This window comes from Varroa destructor, unplaced genomic scaffold (genome assembly GCF_002443255.2).
Source record: "Varroa destructor unplaced genomic scaffold, Vdes_3.0 BEIS01000007.1, whole genome shotgun sequence".
In the NCBI taxonomy this organism is placed as follows: domain Eukaryota; kingdom Metazoa; phylum Arthropoda; class Arachnida; order Mesostigmata; family Varroidae; genus Varroa; species Varroa destructor.
In genome coordinates, this window is record NW_019211460.1 from 8072178 (window position 1) to 8091773 (window position 19596).

The 19596-nt window shown below is 40.2% G+C and overlaps 2 protein-coding genes and 1 long non-coding RNA gene across 8 annotated transcripts in view; 2 read left to right on the forward strand and 1 right to left on the reverse strand.

Moving 5' to 3' along the window:
* The window catches only part of LOC147754267 (uncharacterized), a 39863-nt gene that overhangs the window by 8537 nt on the left and 11730 nt on the right, over positions 1-19596 (forward strand). For 2 of the 4 annotated variants that reach the window (XM_086975591.1, XM_086975590.1), the window contains exons 1-3: positions 9041-9657; positions 11460-12108; positions 13390-13491. In XM_086975591.1, coding sequence (XP_086831717.1) covers positions 9445-9657; positions 11460-12108; positions 13390-13491 — 964 coding nt within the window. In that variant the 5' untranslated portion in view covers positions 9041-9444. Of the gene's footprint in view, positions 1-9040; positions 9658-11459; positions 12109-12193; positions 13085-13389; positions 13492-19596 lie in introns of those variants that run through there. The other 2 variants (XM_086975593.1, XM_086975592.1) reach the window with 2 other exon arrangements.
* On the reverse strand, positions 4642-8732 carry LOC147754268 (uncharacterized). Its single transcript, XR_015317619.1, has 2 exons — positions 5852-8732; positions 4642-5642 (listed from the first exon to the last, which is right to left on the reverse strand). It is a non-coding gene; the product is annotated as an uncharacterized LOC147754268 (long non-coding RNA).
* Positions 14106-19596, forward strand: part of LOC111254236 (trafficking kinesin-binding protein 1-like) — a 112159-nt gene continuing 106668 nt past the window's right edge. The window contains exon 1 of one of the 3 annotated variants that reach the window (XM_086975574.1): positions 14106-14344. The gene's annotated coding sequence lies outside the window, so the exon portion shown is untranslated. Of the gene's footprint in view, positions 14345-18155; positions 18272-18915; positions 19045-19596 lie in introns of those variants that run through there. The other 2 variants (XM_086975586.1, XM_086975575.1) reach the window with 2 other exon arrangements.

Consider the following 19596-nt stretch of genomic DNA (forward strand, 5'->3'; position numbering starts at 1 on the left):
GTTGCACATATAAATCACGATATTAACAACAATAAAAGCAAAAACCATCGTACGATACTAGAAGCTAGAAGATAATAGAAAACAATGGAATAGTATCGACATAAACTCTCGCTTTTGGGACCAGTCTTTAGAATTCAGAGCGGCTTATGTATATCATATGGCCACCTACTACTGCCATATATACATTACACAGTATTAAGTCCTTCTCTGTAAATAGGCCGTTGTTCTGTTATATTTTACCTTAACGATTATTGCATTGGATATAATATTGGGTAAATAACACCCGTAGCTTCTCAATCTTGTCACGCACGTTTGACGCATATAATGAGGCCGTTTGTTATGCGGTCACTAGGTGGTCTCCTGATCGACTAAATTTAGCCGAACCTATATTCCATGATTAGATTTGTATATCACAGCGTATCTGCCTTTTCTATCTCGCAGCAATAGCAATGGAAGTAATAAGCTCAGTTAGCTGAAAGAAAATCGACGCAGTGAAATCACGAACATCGTAGTTATATAGACAAATAATGGCCGAAGTGACCCAATTACTTGAATCGTATTTTGAAGTTTAAGGATGTATATATGTTTGAAGGGCTTGCAATATTTTTTTTGCAATTTAATGCACATACGATATTTGTAGTACAGTTTCAGCATAGTAGAAATGAATGATACGTAACAGAACGTTACAGTAGACTTGGGTACAAAAAAGGCTTATACGTTTTGAGAATATTATGGTAAATATCATACCCTTTTTTCCTTCCATGCACAAATCGCACCCTATCTACCAGTGGTTCTTCTAACAACGTATTTTATATGCGAAACTCTATCTTATAGTGGCTAGCTTTGTTGGTTGTCTTGGGCTGTAACGGTAACGGTAATCCCTTTCAGGGAGTCACTATACCCGATGACACGATAGACATATTCCAATTGCGAGCCCAAAACTTGAATGTGGGTTCGCTAATTAAACCGTGGCTATACTACATGATTGGCCGCGCATTTTGCAAGGCATGTTTAATTATCTTTACCAGTTAGTAAATTAGTGGCTTTTTGTGGCTCTCATATATCAGCAAGCAGTAAAGCAGCCGATGCTAATCTTACTTAGGCGGTGTGTTCGATAGTCAACACAGCGAGAAGTAACTCGTCTACCTTTTGGCGAAAATTTGGAACTTTTGGCATAAGTTGTAAATTGAAGTCATTACTTTATGCCAGCGAAAGCAAACGTGCAGGACAACGTACACTATCGAAAATTAAACATTATTAAACGAACCAATGTACATGTGCTTATTGTTTTGCTTATTTTTTTAGAAATGATCGAAATCTGCTGCCTATGCAAGGCATTTACATCGCACAATTTGCCTTTAGGTTGATTCAGGTCATCGTATTCTTACCAGCTTTTTTGCATCGATCTGTAAGATGTTGGGCGGGTCGAATAAACGGAACGGCAATGATTACAATGAAAGAAATGTAGTAAAAATCTAACTCACAGCGCATCTGACACTACTCTAAATGATTGGCCTACAGCCTCAATTGCATTAAATGGCACTATGAAACGATACTATACACGAAATATTTCTGTAAATGAGTAATCTGTGTTAACCCTCAGTCGAATTAAAATAACGAAACGAATAAAGAGATTTTGATTGGCAAGAAAGACCGAAGTCAACGGAAGCAACAACTGCATAAGACAGGTATTTCTCAAAATAACAATGTCTAGATGGTCGAAACATGATTGGCAACAAGGCGACGTGGTCTTTACGAGTTGTGTACATAATGTTTGTTATCCGTCTGCCTCATCATTTACGTAGAGAGGTTACGTAGATTCTTTAAAGTTTAGGGACGTATTATTGATCAATGATCTTATCATAGCACCCTTAGTTCCCGTGTTCCCAAAGGTCGCAGTTCCAAAGGCGATATGTAGCAAAGTACAATCGGGAAAATTAAGCAGAGAAGAATACGGGGAATATGCTTCGATTTTCAGAACCAACGGCGACAACGAACACATCAAAACTGACACCTTTGGGCCAAGCCTTAACATTTCCGTTAGAAACCCCATTTCAAGATCCAATATGTCGAAATGTCGCAAAGACCACAACACGTAATAGAATGCGGATCGAAAAATAGCTGCAGCCTCAATCGAAGTTTTTACAAAATTAAAATCGTCACATAACATTTCTGAGAACGATTTTCTGTGCACATTGACGGTATGTCTTCTATACACTTTTACCATTTATAGATGGTATTCAGCTTCACAAAAAAGGCTGCTTATGAGAGTGGTAATGAAATGTTCCAGTTCTGCCCCTCATTACTGGAAGAGTACGATGAATGACTTTCTGTGAATTGCTATAAAAGAGAGTTAATGAACGGCGGTTGTGGGAGAATAAGAGAGATATAGTGAGAAGGCGTGTCTGGTTCGAGATACACCCCCATGGAAAAGGATTTATACGAAGAAAGAAATTCCAGATTTAACCGCCGTGTGTGTGAAATGTTACGCCTTTTTGTTAAATCCTAGCTCATATTCGGTAGTGAATATTGGATATAAAAATATGAAACTTAGACGCGTTTCATAAATCCGGAGTAAAAAACAAGTTATCTCACGCAGAAAATTTATCGGCACACCTAATAGAAGTCCCCTACCTGTGCTGCGTAGAATCTATATCTATGACTTGGTCAACAGTTAGAATGGCTAGGAACATTATGCATATGCGTAAATGATCTTTACGTGTCTGTAAAAGAATAGGAAAAACAACAAGCACATTTCCCAATGCTGCTAGCAGAAATCTCTCACACTGAAGCAGCGATGATCCGATAATTTAGGTGAATTCATAAAGTTATTGCAGTTAAAACGATTACTAACTATTGCACCGAGATTCGGTAGGCCAAAGGTATTTTTACTAGATACTAAATAGTGGTAAATAATTTGTTAGTCATAAGACTGGATAGTTCCTGATAGGCCATATATACTCAGTGTCATACCATCCCAGACATGTGGAATGGCAGAAAAGGACGTTATTCTAATTGACGCAAGTTTGACTTAATGGACAAATCGTTCACATGTGCTATGCAGAACTATCACTGACATATCCGTTAGTGCAAATTAAACTCAAAATAGAAACCATATTTCCTGTACGCGAGTACCACGACTTCATAAATAAATCCACTTTTAATGGTTTGCACGGGGCCATCGGCCCCAAAAGTCGACTAGTAGATTGGCTAGTAAATTGAGTTACGAAGAGCGCATTAATCATATCCGACTGGTTGCTAAAGATCTTTATATAGGGTATCCAAATTAGAACGAATACATCGGAGTATCCCTAAATAATGATCCGCTTTTCTTTATTGAGTAAAATGATGGACATGCAGGATCATTTGTAGAAGAATCTTTACAATTCGCAGTAGTAGTCGTTGAATGCTTTCTGTACTTAGAGTGAATGGTAACCTACCGTGGCCCATATCAAACATAAATTTTCTTTATGGCTTGCTGTTTATCTACCCATAAGACAGCACTAAAAATATGTGCATGTTGATGAGTTCAATAGTGAGTTGTGTCGAGGTGCTTCATGGGTAGCACGCTTTGACAGCACATGTTGGTTACCGGCATTTTTCCGTCTAATATATATCTATATTCAGCCTCGATCGGAAAAATCGTCGGGTAGCAGCTAGTTAGCACGTTCGTACTGACCATTTACTCTCCTTTATGCTTTAGATGACCAGTAGCCAATTGGTGATCAGTTTTATAAACTCTACGTCAGAAACGTGACTTACGAAAATTGTAGTTTATTGTAATAGTGATTTTCGTGGTGGAAGGAACCTAGGGCTGTTCGCTAAAACAAGTGCAGAGTTAACACACGGAACGATAGCGCCCTATGCGATACCACCTAGCCATAAAAATAGCTTTTAAAATAAATGTACGTTATTCATAATAATGTGCATTTATTTTTTTTTTTATAAAAAAATGAAATATGGTACAATGAAGAATACAAGTTTGTAGCTTGTAGACAAGGTTAGCCCCTTTTGGCCTCAGCAGCCATATTTGTATTCGATGAACCTTCATGAATACAAGTGTCTAGCTATAATCCATCTTAACATGTTCACCTGACACATATAAACGTCCAGCTTACCACTTGTTCCGGTAAGGGAAAGAAGGCTACAAGAGAAAAGGGCTTCTTAGTCTCAGCTCTTCTTACACTGATGTTACACACTGATGTGATCGGAGTCAGTAGACTACAGCGTGTCCATCCACGTGTTGGATCTGATCATGTGAGAGTAAGATGGTGCCGCTGTGCGCAGTTAAAGATATCCACCGAGCACTGGAGAAAGCGCCGTAATGCAGGGAAGCATTCAAGTAAAAATAATAGGTTTATATTGACCGTGTAATTTTAATATTGCGGAAATAAATTCATTTAGCAAAGGAGTTAAAGCTTTACTATAAGCTTAAAACTGCAAGTTAAAATTTATCTTAAACCTACAGCTTGCGAACACGAAAATTTTCCACTTAGAATCTCAGCAACTACGCCCGACCCTCTTTAAACTTATTAACTACTTAAATAGTTTTGGACGAAACTCCTATAGGGTACAATTTCACCTAACTATTGATTGCTATCTCGTGCTGTTGTTATAAGCAATGAATAGGTCACTGAGCGATGCGTTTTCCTGTGATGAGGACAGCTTTATACGTGAGAATAGTTTTGGTAGAAGCTATTGCCTTTTGGCCTGATAAACGATTGTTTGCTTTAACTAGTCCTGCGTGCCCTGAAACTGGTGGTAGAGGCAGTTTCCATCGTTATTTCTGGATGGCTGATATATGGGGCGGCGCATAATAGGCATCATGTTCCGACTCCAGCTTCGAAAGAAAAACTTTTCGACCTACATGCGGGTTCGAAGTTCGGTTATCCATAGGGGGTCGGAGCGGGCAGGTGCGGACCAAACCGGGGTTCCTGGAGCTATCTGTAGAAACCAGACCTGATAAACGAATTGGTTTCGGTAACAGATTTGCCACCCCAGAGTAGAGATGATAGAAATTAATAAACATATAGAAGCTTATACTTTCTAAACATTCTTGTGCTATCTATCGAAATGTTGACATTGTAATAATGCCATGCCTACAACGAAACTACAGTATCAGTAAGAATCCCATCGATAACAAGAAGATCTGACAATGAAAATTATTCGTACAGATAACAGAGAGTAGTCAAATCAAATGGGTAGGGTTTCGTGCTTACTCCTTATTGAAGTGTTGCAGCAACGAAAGATTTGATTGGCCTTTACGCTCTGTGAGAGGCAAGCGCTTATGCGTAACGAAATTGAAAAATAATGATCACAAAAAATTACTTATCGTGATAGTGCTGCTGTGAGAAGATTGACGCAGTTTTTTTTTGTTTGTGCCGACGTCTGTGTAAGATGACGAGACTAATACGATGCAATGGACATTTTTTTTCATTGGTCCGATCAATTCAAGTTTAACCACAGCATGAACTGTTGACGGATTCAATTGTTAATTACATTAGTTCATTGTGCTTTCTGCCATATGCTAAGCTAGATGGTCTGATTACATGAACTACTACATAGAAGTCTCCTTTCGCTTAATATATTTAAGCCAATATAGAGCAGCTTCTGCTGGGCCGATGTAGTCGTGAGCGAACGATCTGCAACGGGTGAACAAGAATAATTAACGTTTTATTGCCTAATAGGCCAAATGTGAATAGGTCCTTTTCGAGTTTAAATTTTGCCCTATACGTTTTCATGCGTCATCACGAGGCAATGAGACTATCCCTGTCGTAGGTACAGGTAGATTTGGCGACGTTTTTGTCGGCCTACACCGTAAAGCAATGGTGCCGTTGCTACGTGTACTTACAGTTAAAAAACAAAATCAAACGCTGGAACTTTTGAAGATGGTTTGCGTCCCGGGTAGCTAAACCAATATGCAATCGAGCATGCGATTTCTGAACAGTGTAGTACTGAATCGCTATGAATTATTTGCTGAAAACGCATGTCAGAACAGCAATTAAATTTCACCCGTACGTGCAGTAGATGGAAATTTCCGAATGACAATTGTTGTTTTTGGTTAATCTTAGCTATTAATAGAAAGCTTCTTCGGCCTACTTCAAAATGATCTGGAAGATGTCACAAGTATAAGGTTGTAGTCGTGATCAACCTGTTATTCAAGTGCCATAAATATCACTCTGCGCATATCTATGATCACCACTCAGCCTTCATTTCGATTCTGTGGTACCTTTTGGCTTCGTAGAAAGAGCGGCCTACCCTACTACCAAAAAATTCTTTCCTAACATCCGGCGACTAATGTCGTAACGTGTGCACGATCTTACCCATATCGTAAGATGCAGTTTAACAATTCTTTCACGAGAATATGTACGCTTTTAAGCACTAAGAAGGTATCGACATTCGACAGAGAATTCGTCCATGTTTTTTTGCATAGTTCTTATTCTCTTATTTGACGGAACAGGAGAAACAGCCTGACTCAGTGGGACTTGTTCTAGCAGATGTCAGTAAATGCTAGAATCAGCGCGGGTATGAAACAAATAAAGCTTTTTTTTTTTAAACTGGTTTGCCATTTCCGTATAGACGCATTCATTCCGTAGAAGACCGGCGGTACTGTTCTATGTGAAACACACCCGTTGTTTGTCACAAGTCAGGTTTGTCCGTCATTTATGACTTGTTTGCAGATGGTCTCTAGGCTCAAAATAACCTTCAGAACTGCCGCGGGTTGTAGATACTCTATGGTTTGATCAGGTCCATTAGCGAGCGCGCGAAGAGCGAGTGTGCCTGTCTCAGTCTATTGATTACTCGAGGTTAGCAGTGGTCTTGGCTACATCAGAGCAACGGCTTTACCTCAGATTGACGAGGCTGTACGAATGACGACATGATATCGACAAAGTCGTTCAGAGGAGACGGGACACGCTAGTAACGGGGTCCTAAAGGCGAATTCCTTTAACAATATCTTCATCGTACCATGTTTTTCCCAGACTTGAACGACTGTCTATTCCGTTTTCATAGAGGTTAAAGGATTCGCGCCGTTTGGTTAAGTTACAAATAAAATAATTAGGGCGAGACTTCAGTAGAACCGTGACGTCGTTAAACTCGGGTTGTATGAAAAGTAGCTGCACTTCGTCTGCTAATTTCATTTACAATCTTTGGGCTGTTGTCATCTTCTGAAACACTGAAAAAAGTTATTTAATACTTTATCTAATTTAGGTAACGCTTTTGTCCCAATCTGGCCCAGCATAGGTAAATGCAGTCCGATTATTCTAGTCGGGTCCGAGAATAAACGTCCTTCTTTTATTGTATTTTTCATGGACATCTAACACTGCAATTCAATATAGTTTTTATTTTGTTTAAATAAGTTTTATTCGAACACATAACTTTAAGGCCTTAAAAATAGATGAACTACCGCACTTCGACTTCGACAAGTAATGCTTAACACAAGTAACTTGATTAACAAGTTCTTCGTACTGTCTTAATTCCTGCTACAGATTACAATTTGTATTGGTTGAGAATATACAACACAGGAAATAGTGCGACCTCCTTCTAAGTTAGACGATCCAACGATTAAGCATAGATCCAACGGGCCTCTAAATCAACGGTGCCCTAAAACTGAAGTAGATATTTGATTATTCTGATATTATGATTTCATTATCAAGTCAGTGGCAAAAAAAAAGCAGCATACTTTTTTATGTTATACTATCCTAAATGTATGCCCAGTAATATATATGCTTGCATAAATTGACTATCTCAGGAAGATAACGTAAACTTTTCTCCTGCAAGGTAGTCGATGACTGTATAATTTACTGTAGAACATGTATGAAATGTGGTAGCCGATAACAGTCATCATTACATCAAGATCTTAGCTATATCCAAGATATGAGCGTTGCATTTTGATTAGCGTGACTACTATTATTTTTACGGCACCGATTTCTTTTCTTTATGCATGCGTGATATTTTGTAAAAATTCAATCAAAAATATAACATCATTGATTATCTATGGATTTTTAGAACGCCAGAATGGATACTCCAGTATAACGTGGAAACTTTTTGGATCGTTATACCAACCACTAGTCGGGGCGATCGTAAGTAGCACAGTGTCAATAAAACGTTTACCCTCTATATGCTGCATTTCGAAACAACGCTCCGTCCTTGTCACTGGTCCTACTAACTGACGCGCAAGGACGAAAGCAACCGGGGGCACTGTTCAACTATGTTCATTATTCTTTGGCTCCGAACTGAACTAAACATGATCAAAATCGTTGGTTGTTATCTCTGCAAAAAATTTTCTTCGCTTAAACGTATTGAATTACTTTGCATTCTGCATTACCTAATGGTAAAATGTTACCAAAGAAAAATAAGCTTTTTCTTATGTGGCATTTAACCTAGTTGACTTAAATATACACTCTAAGTGACTTAAGCCGACCTTCGATATCATATCATATATATATATATATGTATGACAAGGGCCCAGACGCAGCTACCTATAGCCGTCTAATAAAACTACCACCCTAGCGGTTCTATTAGCTCTCGTCGCAAAATCTGGTCGAACATTTCCCGCGAAAGCTAACCCATCTAGCTACTTAGGTTATAATTCGTCCTAGCATTTATGAATCTATCTATAGAAGCAAGTGGCGTTTCATTTGTTTTCTTTAAATAAAAGTCTCAATATTTGCTGCTCGAATGCGCACTTACCAGTTAATCCACCGATAAGATAATTTAGAGAAATAACGACGGTTGTTATAAATTGGGTACCTCTTATGTGAAGTATACTTTCTACAAAAAAAAACCTTGCGCTGATGCCCTCGCCCGGGCCTACTGGAAGGCAGCCCGGGCTAAAATATTTTTTATTTTAAGAAGGTTGAATGTTGGATGGTGCTACTTGTAGTACCAAGTGCTTGATGCTTAGCGCTCGATTAAGATAGCGCTGGAAAACTGCCCAACCCAAACCGACTTAACCCAGCAGCGCGAATCTGTTCTGGCATATCTGACGCTGATGGCAGTGTCTAGGATAGTGTGACTAGGGCAGAAAAATCTGCAGCAAGAGCTACAGTAGGAGCTCGATTTGTGTGGAACAAAAAAGGGAGCTTTGATGAAATTTGACTTAATTAATAAAGGGGCCTTCCGTTATAGAACGTTATTATCCTCATTGTTCCTTATAATGAACGCTTCTTACTTAGGGCTGGTCGTGGATTTGCTCTGTGTGATTGTTAAGTGTCAGCGAACTCTGGATATGTGAAATGAATATTGAACGAAAATATCGGTGCATCTTCAAGTATTGTTTATCATATAGTGGAAGTGTTTCCTCTTATCGTAAGCAGCTAAAGTGATAAGGATAAGTGATAAGGTGAACCAATGATTTATGAACGCTGGATTTCTTGGATAAAGTTTGGCTAGTACAAAGTTACTGCTGCTGATAACGAGCTGAGATACTTTGTCATAAGTTTTATGTTGCTGGACGCAAAGTGCCTCGATTATGGACATAAATATTTAGGACAGACATATATCGAACTTGGTTGCTTGCTACTATCGGCTGTAGAACAAACAAAGTATGGCACTAAGTCGTCAGCAGCTATGAATGAGTCTAATATTCGAAAAGTGCTGCTTAGGTACAACATTTCCTCGGTATTTACAGATAGCGGAATTGGACTTCAGGACGAGGTATGTTAAGTAAACAATAAGTAGTAAATCTTTATAAACAATAGCATTGTTTCAATTCAACAATTATTCTGATATAGGAGTAAGAAAGGAAAGAACCAAATCGACTCTTTTTCAATAGCGCATTATTATTTAGACATGTTTTTTGTGCCCTTTCGTATTTTTAAAAGCTATAATTACAAGATGAAGATCGCCGTTCAATGAAATCAGCCGATGGTGTAATCCGCTTATTTAAAAGACCCTTCGTTTTTCAGTATCAAATTATTTCTAGCTATTATTAAACCTAGAGGAAGCTTGGGGCACAAAAAATACGTGTCACTCAAAGTAAGGCTTGGACCTTTAGCACACATATATAGATAGTTTTTTACATTTAAACGCATTAGTATATTGCTCACATTGGAGCGTTTCTTTCTAAAGAAAGCCTTATTCATGATATTGCGCCTCGTCGCCTATGGCACCTACAAACGTCCATATTCGCATTTTCATTTGTAATCATCCTTTAGGTTTAAGTGGGCTGGTACACCGTCGACGCAATGGGTTGGACGGTCAAGCTTCTATTTGGAAGAAACTAGATGGTGGCAGCCTAATGTTTCCCAATGGCATATATTACAAAATTTTAATAGAGTTATTCAAATAGTATTATACACAGCTATATGATTTCAGTGTGCCTTTTAAACCGCCATGATTGATTTTTACCAGCTATTTTTGGGTCGCTTGTTAAGGAATGATTTGGCTTCCTCAATTATCATAAGCCTAGCATTAATTCTATACTTATGCCTTAAGGTACAGCGTAAATACGCCCAGTCGCTGTGTATCAAACAGTGCTCTTTCGTCATTGATGAGTGCCACCATGAGTTCGATGAATATCATTAAAAATGACCCTCTCAAGCAGTTGAAATCTATCTTCTCCATTTCCTTTTTTCTGTTTAGGCCTACTTACCGGTTTACTCACTAATGGCACCACGAAGAGCAGCGAAAATTCTCATCCGAACCGTGATCGTCTGCTACTGGCAACCCATGGCTAGTCGCTGTTTTGGCAGAATTACTCATATCGACAGTAAATTTCTACCTGTAGATAAAGAACGCATCGTCTTGTTGCACTACGCGGCCAATAGAACAGCAAGTGTGCTACCAAGCCATGCGCAAATCTGTCCGTCTGAAAGGGAAAGAACCATAGGGCTGCCGCAAAGAGGATAATAAATAGACTGATGATGTACAAATCTAGCTAGACGACCATTGTAAGTGGCAGACGATCTTTGTCCATTAATGCTGTGTCGATATTTGAATGGCATTCACGTAGTTAATGGACGGGGTTTCTGTATCGTGGACATGAAGGGATTTAGATTACTTTAGAGAGAGTTTAGGACTGTTTATTTAAAATACGATGAATCGTTTATGCAAGAAAAAGAAGCGCCTTACTAACGGGAAAAGCGCATAGCCCGTACCTGTCGATACGTATAATGTAGGTGACTAGATACGAGGACACAGAGATATGTATCCGCTGAAGTGCACATTGACTAAGGAAAAATTGATTTTTAATCGGAGCTTCACTTGTCGTAATTTCGGCTACTGATCGAATTTTCAATGTTACTATTGAATGACGCAAATATATAACGCGCCATGTCGATATATGCATTCATAGTGACTGGTTCTGAAACATTTGAAATAGCAATTAAGTACTGGGCGTAAAATTGGAAAAAAAATAGTGATTGCTATTGAACTTTAGGGAGCAATGTCACGGTTTCTCAATTCTATATGTAGCATATTCAAATGAAACGTTTCTATATAATTTCATCTCATTTCAGGATGAAACCACCGATAGATCTATCCGGGGCAGCTCCTCTTCTGGCGTGTCAGAATCATCATTTCTGACTTGCCTTCAGCCAGGGGGCAGCATAGAAGGGGTCGTTACGTTACTCGGTGAAGAGACGGCCTACGAGGCCCTGTCAACTGGAAGCAACGGCGTCGTTCGCGACAGTCACGACGATAACGACCATACTGCAGTTACTCGATCGGTAGGCGAGGCACGCGCCTTTCTGGCGCCGGAGCCTCTTGTGAACACGCTGGAGTCGCGGGGCGGGTTCAAGCGGCCTCCTCCTGCGCGCGTCCACAGGAAGGCCAGGGAGGAGCCGCCAGAGTGCGATGGTGGCACCATCTCCTGTACGTCTCTGAAACAACAACGTCAGCAGCTACGGCAGCAGCAAGACGACTGTATACACGAACAGCAACAAAATCAAAAGCCAAAACAACAACAAGCTAATATAGCAGGTGTAGACGCCCGTACCAAACAACCAGGTAGGCCCATACCGCCCATCGTAACAGCGGGAGGATTATACACCCAAACGAATAAAACAATTACTTCTTTAGTAAGTCCAGAGCGGTTCTCAACCACAAGCCTCGTTCAGGTGCCACCACATCCTCGGAGCGATTTCTCAGACGCGGCTACTATAACAGGTATGTTCATACATCTATACAATCATAATAATCGTGTCTAGTTAGTTATTGCTATTTGGTTATGTATCATTGTTATTTCCGATAGGGCCGACGATAATCAAGGTAACGCGAAGCAGAACAAAGCTGAAACCGCAAGTAAATTTCTGGCGATAAAGGTGCAAACGTGCAGGGCTGCGGAGACCGTTAGACCACGGACCCAACGACGAATAGTTCTTTGACCAAAGGCGGTAGAAAAGTGGATGCGGCTTTCTACTCTAAGAAAGAACGAAAAGCCGCGCAAAGAGACTGTGCGGATATTCGATGTGGAATGAAACACGCAAGCCCTAGGCTTTGCAAAGATCGCGACTTAACTCCTCATTTCGAAACTGCACAAGTGGTTCAACGGAGACGACAGCTGTACTACCTATTTTCTAATATAGCCACAGGTACGCTTTAGAGGGCGCTGCACAATAGTAAAAGTGCGTAAAACCTAACCTGCGCACTGTGCGCTACAAGCGACGCGGACAACGTCGATCACACGCTTATGCTATGGCCAGCATGGAGGACGTCCATTGCAGAGCCGATACCACTGGTGGACTACATAATTGAAAATAAGCAAAGATGGAGTCAGCGTGAGGTTCAGTTAATAAGAACGAATCCTAATAAAGTAAAATGAAGTCAAAAAGGAGTGAACAATGAGGGCTGTGCGATATGCGGATGGGGTATTTTGAATTTTACTGTAAAGGAGTTACCATTAAAGCAATGTGCCAATTATAGCAGTAACAATAGGGAAACGACCGATTTTCAATGTGTACAGGCCCTATACCCTCGAAAAAAAGACTTCTAATTACTTTTAAAAACTTCTCTAGGCTTAAAGCACAAAATATTTTACAGTCACTACTCTTGCTTGCTTGTGTTTTCGGTTGAACTATCAGGCCTATAAGTACAACTCAAACTTTGATTTCGTAAATAAAAGTTTCGACAAAAACGCTCTAAAGATTAAGTATTGTAATGATATATAAATAAGAAAAGTTACATGATAATAGAAAGGAAACGAAATATGTCAGTGTCAGGGACAAACGATGGACTCATTAGTAAGATCATTATTGATACCAATATTTTTGAACTTAAAGGGAAAATTTATATCGCACTAGCTGATCTTACACTCTGGTGGTTGAACAGTATCACTAGCCAGACGGCGTAACTGTTAGACATACTGTTATTATTAGATCAGACATTAGAGATAGTGTTCTTTTCCAGCGAAACTAGGATGGCTCATGTGAGCTTTTATACGTTTTACAGAGCTCAACAACAACAGCTGCGCCGAAGTTGAACTTGTAAGTCTTATCGAGGAGCAAATCCCTCGATACAAGCTCCGAGCAGATACGATCACTAACTTCGCTGGTAAGTTTGCGTCCTATTTACTTATATATTTCTTTGAAAGATCATAATCACGAATACAGATATTTTTGTTTATGGATGTTATTTGATGGACTCGTAGGGCTATTCACTTGACTGAGACAGCGAAAATTGTTAATTCAAGTATGAATGTTACATAGTGGTGCTACGTAAGTACCGGTAGCGTAAAACTGAAAGGACTCTAATAGCAATTTGCTTGATACAGTATAACATGTTGTTCACAACAAGCTTGCGTAACAAAACAGCCGAACGTTTCAATGCGAGTCTTTACGGGTTTGAAATCTTAGAGAAATCGTGAAGACGTTCGTTACTATTCCACTGGCAGTTAGAATCAGTATCCTCTACGCTTTTGCTTTAGAAACGGCTCCATTACCCAATCTATATTCATTTTACAACAAAAATAGAAAGTTCTCCTTTTCACTGAAGTCTGCTCGACACAAAACAATCGCGAAGTTGCAGTAACGATTTGTTTTCTATATTTTCACTTCATGTTTGCCTCATGCCAATAATCATAATAAACGGTACCACAATGGATTAGCTTTTCTGTCTCTAATCTTAATCTGTTTTAACGCCCGAGTGCCGATATGCCCCTAGGGCTGTGATTCTTCTTGCTGACTGTAAGCGTCGTCCCGTACAGCTGCTGATCTTGCTGACCTGAATCAACTGGACGACCTCAGGCAGTAGCATCAGTCAACGAGGCAGAAGTTATCGAAATCTATCTTGAAAATTGTAGAAGAAGCCACGCATAAGACGCACGCGATCTTTATTCAGTGAATCGAAGCTGCTGTCCATCCACTGTCTGCGTCACTGATCGCAATTGCCGTTGAGTCTTAACTAGGTACGTTGCATGATTTACATGGCCATTGTCGTTACGCGCTGCGGCTGCGTTCATTTGCTGCGTTGTTCGGTAAACCTTTTTGCTGCTGTTGTCTGTTAGCCCGCTGCGTATGTATCGTGTCGCTGATAACAATTGCTGCAGCGGGAATTTTGCTATTACGGCATTTTGTGAGGACATTGGTAACAGGTGTCAGCCCAATTTTCAAGTTACGTAGGTACGCTAAAAAATGGCGCTGGATACTGTGTCCGTGCACCTAATTGATCGATTCCTCTCGATTCGATTTCATCTTTTAGCTGGTAACTGACTCCGGTTTGCAGTTGTTACTGATGGTACAGGTAGAGCTTTTATCCTCGAAATTCGTTTTTTTTTTTCTCAGTACGAGAGAATAATCATGGGATACGGGGCACTGCACAAGTGAAATTGCGCTGCCCGCGTCCTGGTAGTGATGCTTCTTCGTGTGTTTGAAATGGACAAGGCGACATAGTCTATCAGCCCACTGAAAGTGATTAAATCGATTCAAAATTTCATAAATGTTTGCTAACCATATGGAGTCTAACAGCAAAAAGGTAAACCATAGTTGTTGATAATGTGGCATGTAAAAATCGCTGAAAAAAAATTAAAAGAAAACTCAGAGGTGATCGCTTTATGAGAAAAAACTTAACGCTTTATAAGAAAAAGCTAAACCAATAGTTTAGCTGGAAAATAGCTGGCTTATTTGTCATTTTTGGCTTATCTGCACTCATTACGCTTAACTATATGTAACATTCAGTTATTCAGGAGCAAAGTCTCGTAAACTAAGAGATTAAAGTCTACGGAGATTTTTAGATAACTACGTTACCTAGTCAAATAACTGTATCAAAAAAAAGTACAGACCGCTAACCCGTTATCGAGACGGGAGTCTTCATAGCGACGAGTATTTCGTCCCCGAAATCGGGGCCTACAGACTCGGATGCCTAAGGTGGCTTAGAATGCAATATCTTTTCAGTGCGTGTACGTATATTATGCATGCATATCTGAGTGATAAGTAAAATCTTACATGAGTGAAGTGAAATCTTACATGAAAACAATTTTTGAACATATGTATGACGTGTTTGACTGTATTGTCTATGTACTTTATTTTTTTATTTTATTTTATTATTGTTGTTAAAAATTTTTGCCGAATATTTTTTCACGTTACTTAGCTTGTCAGTGGTTTCCTATACTAACAACCGTTACTATACGACTATACTAACGAACTATATAGTAGATAAAGACGTCAGGCAATTTCATATGTAAGTATCGTAAGCGATGGGCTTGTCTGTTCATTGATTAGTTGGTTTGATCTCACGTACTAGTAGTATCTACGATAAAAGCAAATTATCTAACGCTACGCTGAGAAGGGTTCTGTGCAACAGAGAACATAAGCAAGTAAGAGAAATTCAAAAAAAAACGTATGGCCTGCACCGTAGAATAGCGTTGAACCGGAGTACCTTATCGCGGTGATCAATGACTGCGCCGACTACTGGACACAATGGGAAACGGCCTAAAGGGCCTTTTCATTTTTACAAAAATGTCCCAATTGGCGCCGTTTAAAGTGTCGAAAAAAGATATGGATTCGAAAAGTCGACAGAAGGCACTATCTTGTCTCTACTATAGACATTGGATTTTACCAATTGACTCTGCTAATATCCACCATTCGCTTTTAAAGGACGGAAAAATTATTGTTTCTTTAAAGTTTTCGTTAAATTGCTTTATACAGGCAATTCAAAGACACTCATTTAGCCAATCTGTTAGTTGGGCTGAGCAAATGCTTCGTAGATAGCGAGCTAAGTTCTGTTTGTGACCATAACATAAAGGAACAAATGAAACCGCTGCAATCTTTTCTATGTAACACGACAAAATAGACGTTGTGACTATTGCATACTGACGAATTACGATCACTCGCACCTGGCAAGCACGCACGTAAATCTCACAACTTGTTTTTACTATACAGTTTAATTATAATACTACATTTAGCAGCGTCTTACAGCATAATTTTCTCCTAGACGCAACTTTCGACGATGAGCCTTCCTGCCGAAACCAGGTCGTACTCTAACCTTACGATCGAATGAACGGACATCAGTACAACACCCTATAATCCCACAAGCATCGGGCTAGACGGCGCTAATGAGTTTTATTACAAAGGGTTCACTATGACCACCATACTGCAGATATGTTATACTACCACACTGTAAACTTTACGTGGCTGGCTCCCGTCTCCTCGCCCCCTTGCACGGTTCGCGGCGACGCTGTATCATTTGTGTCCGCGGACACTTTCGCCATACCCTTACCCAAAAAAAAGCAATGCCTCACAACGCAGCTGCTTGCTAAAACGATCACCATCTTCGTCCAACCACTCGTAGGGATAGGAACAACTACGGGAGTAAAATGGCGCCACGCAAACTTCCAATGGCAGTTTCGCGCGCTGTCGACAGTTGAAAATAGGTAACGGTGGAAAACCGTTCGGTGGATCGGCTGACTTCGATGCCTCCAAGGTCCAACAACGGCAATGTAGCAGGCTGATAAATTGCGTATATATCTTAACAAGACTTTATCGTAAAGCACAACCACTGCTGTTGCCGTGATTTGTTTGCGCCTAGTGCTTTATCGTATGTTCGATAGCCTTCAAAAGGCCTTCTCACAGATCCGCTCAGCCGAACCGGTTCCTTACATTCGCCGTATTACGTAATGAACGTGAATTTAGTGAGGTCACCAAGTTATTTCGTTGGGGGCGAGCTGTCTTCTCTTAAAACAGATGAAAAATCTTCCTTCCTTGAGAAGATGTCCTGCGGCACGTGGTTCGGCCGGCAAGTGTTCATCGTATTTAGGATCCATGCAGTGTGCTTGATAAGTGAGACATTGAACCGTGCTTCGTGTGTGAACGCACTCCTAACAAAAAAAAACCAGCAGTGGATGGAAGAAGAGGGTGCTATGGTGTATAGCTTGCTGTGGCGCGGAATCTGGAAGCAGTAGACACGCATCGGCCGTAGCTGATATCTCTGGACAGCTCCTGCTGAACGGTGAAACTTCAACAAACTGAATGGTCCAGCTGAGGAAAACCGGACCTATAGAGAGACCTTGAGGTGCATCGAGGCGCAACTCAACAAAGGCCGTAGAGAAAGAAAGAAAGAGCCTTACGTTCTACGTATGATCATCAGTGCATATGCTAGCGAATCAGAACTGTTTCTCGATGTTTGTTTACTTATAAGACAGGTGTCCTTGTCTGCGTGCGTGCTTATTTGCGAACGCTAGAAATTAACGGTGCTTAAAAGTGAGTACTATTATGAAAATTGGCGAGCTAGTGAACAGCTGATTAATTAATGTAAATGTAGACTGGTAAAACAGCGAACTTCGACCCGTTGCAGTGACAAACTTAGGGGAATTGGAACACGACGACGAAATGCTAAGAAATGTAATAGCCACGTTAATAACAATGGAAAATGTTGCAGATAAAAAATAAACCTCAATTCAGCTGGAACTCGTGACGGCAATAGTCTTTTGGGGATTTGGCTTTCCGGCTTCATGAAGTAACTCGGACTCGACAACTATATTTGCTCCCGATAGTTCCTGCTGTTGGAACCCGGTTGGTCAAGTAGAACTGATACCGGTCTCAAATGAAAGCCATATTCTTGGCCTCTGTTGTTAACATCTGCTGTTAATATAGCGATCAGTGACATATCATACACAGTGTGTTTTCTAGTTAACGTGGCTAACGCAGCGCGACGTTTATTAAGAGGAAATATTACGTAGTCAATTTTGGTGGTTTTTTTGAAGGTAGTCGTGGCGACCGAAGTGATAGCAACGTAGAAGTTCTGCTGAGCGACAAGTAAACAGGATCAAGTGAAGGCTGAAAATATTGCCAACCTTCACGAATCCCAGTCAGCGATATTATTTGACTGGCATTACCAGGTGAGAACCAAAAATGACAGCAGAAGTTGAGAATAGCGCTAACAGTAATCATAATCCCAGTAAGATTTCTTGCTTTTTAGCAGCTAAATATTCAATGTACAGCTGTAGACATTGCCTACGAATAGTATATGTGTGTACGCTGCGTTGTCACTAACTACAAAATTCAATTATTCGTAGAACTTTTTCATCAGGTCAAATCACCCAATCGCTAAAGCAATAGGTACTCCGAAGTAAATTGTTGGTCGTTGTCTTTGCCTATTAAACCGGTTGAGGTTTACCTTTTCCCGAAAAGTAGTTTGCCTTCTTATGACCCCGCTCTGTTTGTACGGAGCGTAATTTTTGAACGGGTGTCTGTCTGTCGGTCCGTCTGTCTGTCTGTCTGTCTGTGTGTGTGTCCAGCTAAGTAAATGGATTATCTCGGGTAGCGGTCAATTAATGAAATCATTATTAAAAATGGGTCGTGTTTCGCTCGGATAAGTAGAGCCACGAAGACAGCAAGCCGGCGACAATCGGTCAAAAATGATCCAGACAGAGGAAAACCTTCCTCCTTTCATCCAGTTCACAAGCGTGACTTCAGTAACTGGCCTAGCATTCTCGTTCCTAGTCATTTGTTGAACGGTAAGCAACAATCTGATTCATTCCAGAAGAAATGCAAAAACGCGCTAAATAAGCAGAAAGTGAGGTATCAAAGGCTTTATCGGTCATCAAACTCATCATTCGCTACTGTGCTGGTATTACGCTCTTACACTAATCTCACCGACGCCATATTGAAAGTGAGTACATAGCAGGACTTGGGCTTTTAACCTTGGTACAATAGGTGAAAACACATCCTATATTATTGGGGTCGATTACACAGTGTTAAAGCTGTACCTACATTTAGCTAAATCTTTGTAAGAAAAAACTAACAGCTGGTGTATTTTTAAATGCGCTTTAATGGAATAGGTATCACCGAAGAGAGATTGCGTTTTCGATAAACTTTTTAATTTCATAGTTCGATGGGGTGTTACCGGACATCGGTGCATCAGAGCGCCTATTTTTCGCCTAACACGGTTTAAACGGGTAAAATAGAAAGGGGAAGGGGGAGGGGCTACGCCTGCTCGTGTCACTTGAAACGGTCGCACGTAGTAGCTATTAATGGGCCTAAAATATTGTCTACGCATATTCGCTGGCTAGATATCAACGCAGGCACAATCCGGTTGTCCTGTTTCTAATCCGATCTTAACAGGAACCTGCATCCGTTTCAAACTATCTAAATATGACTTGGCCAAATTTGTCGTTATTCGTTAACAATTAACATAGTTGACGGCGTACAAATTGTCGTATTG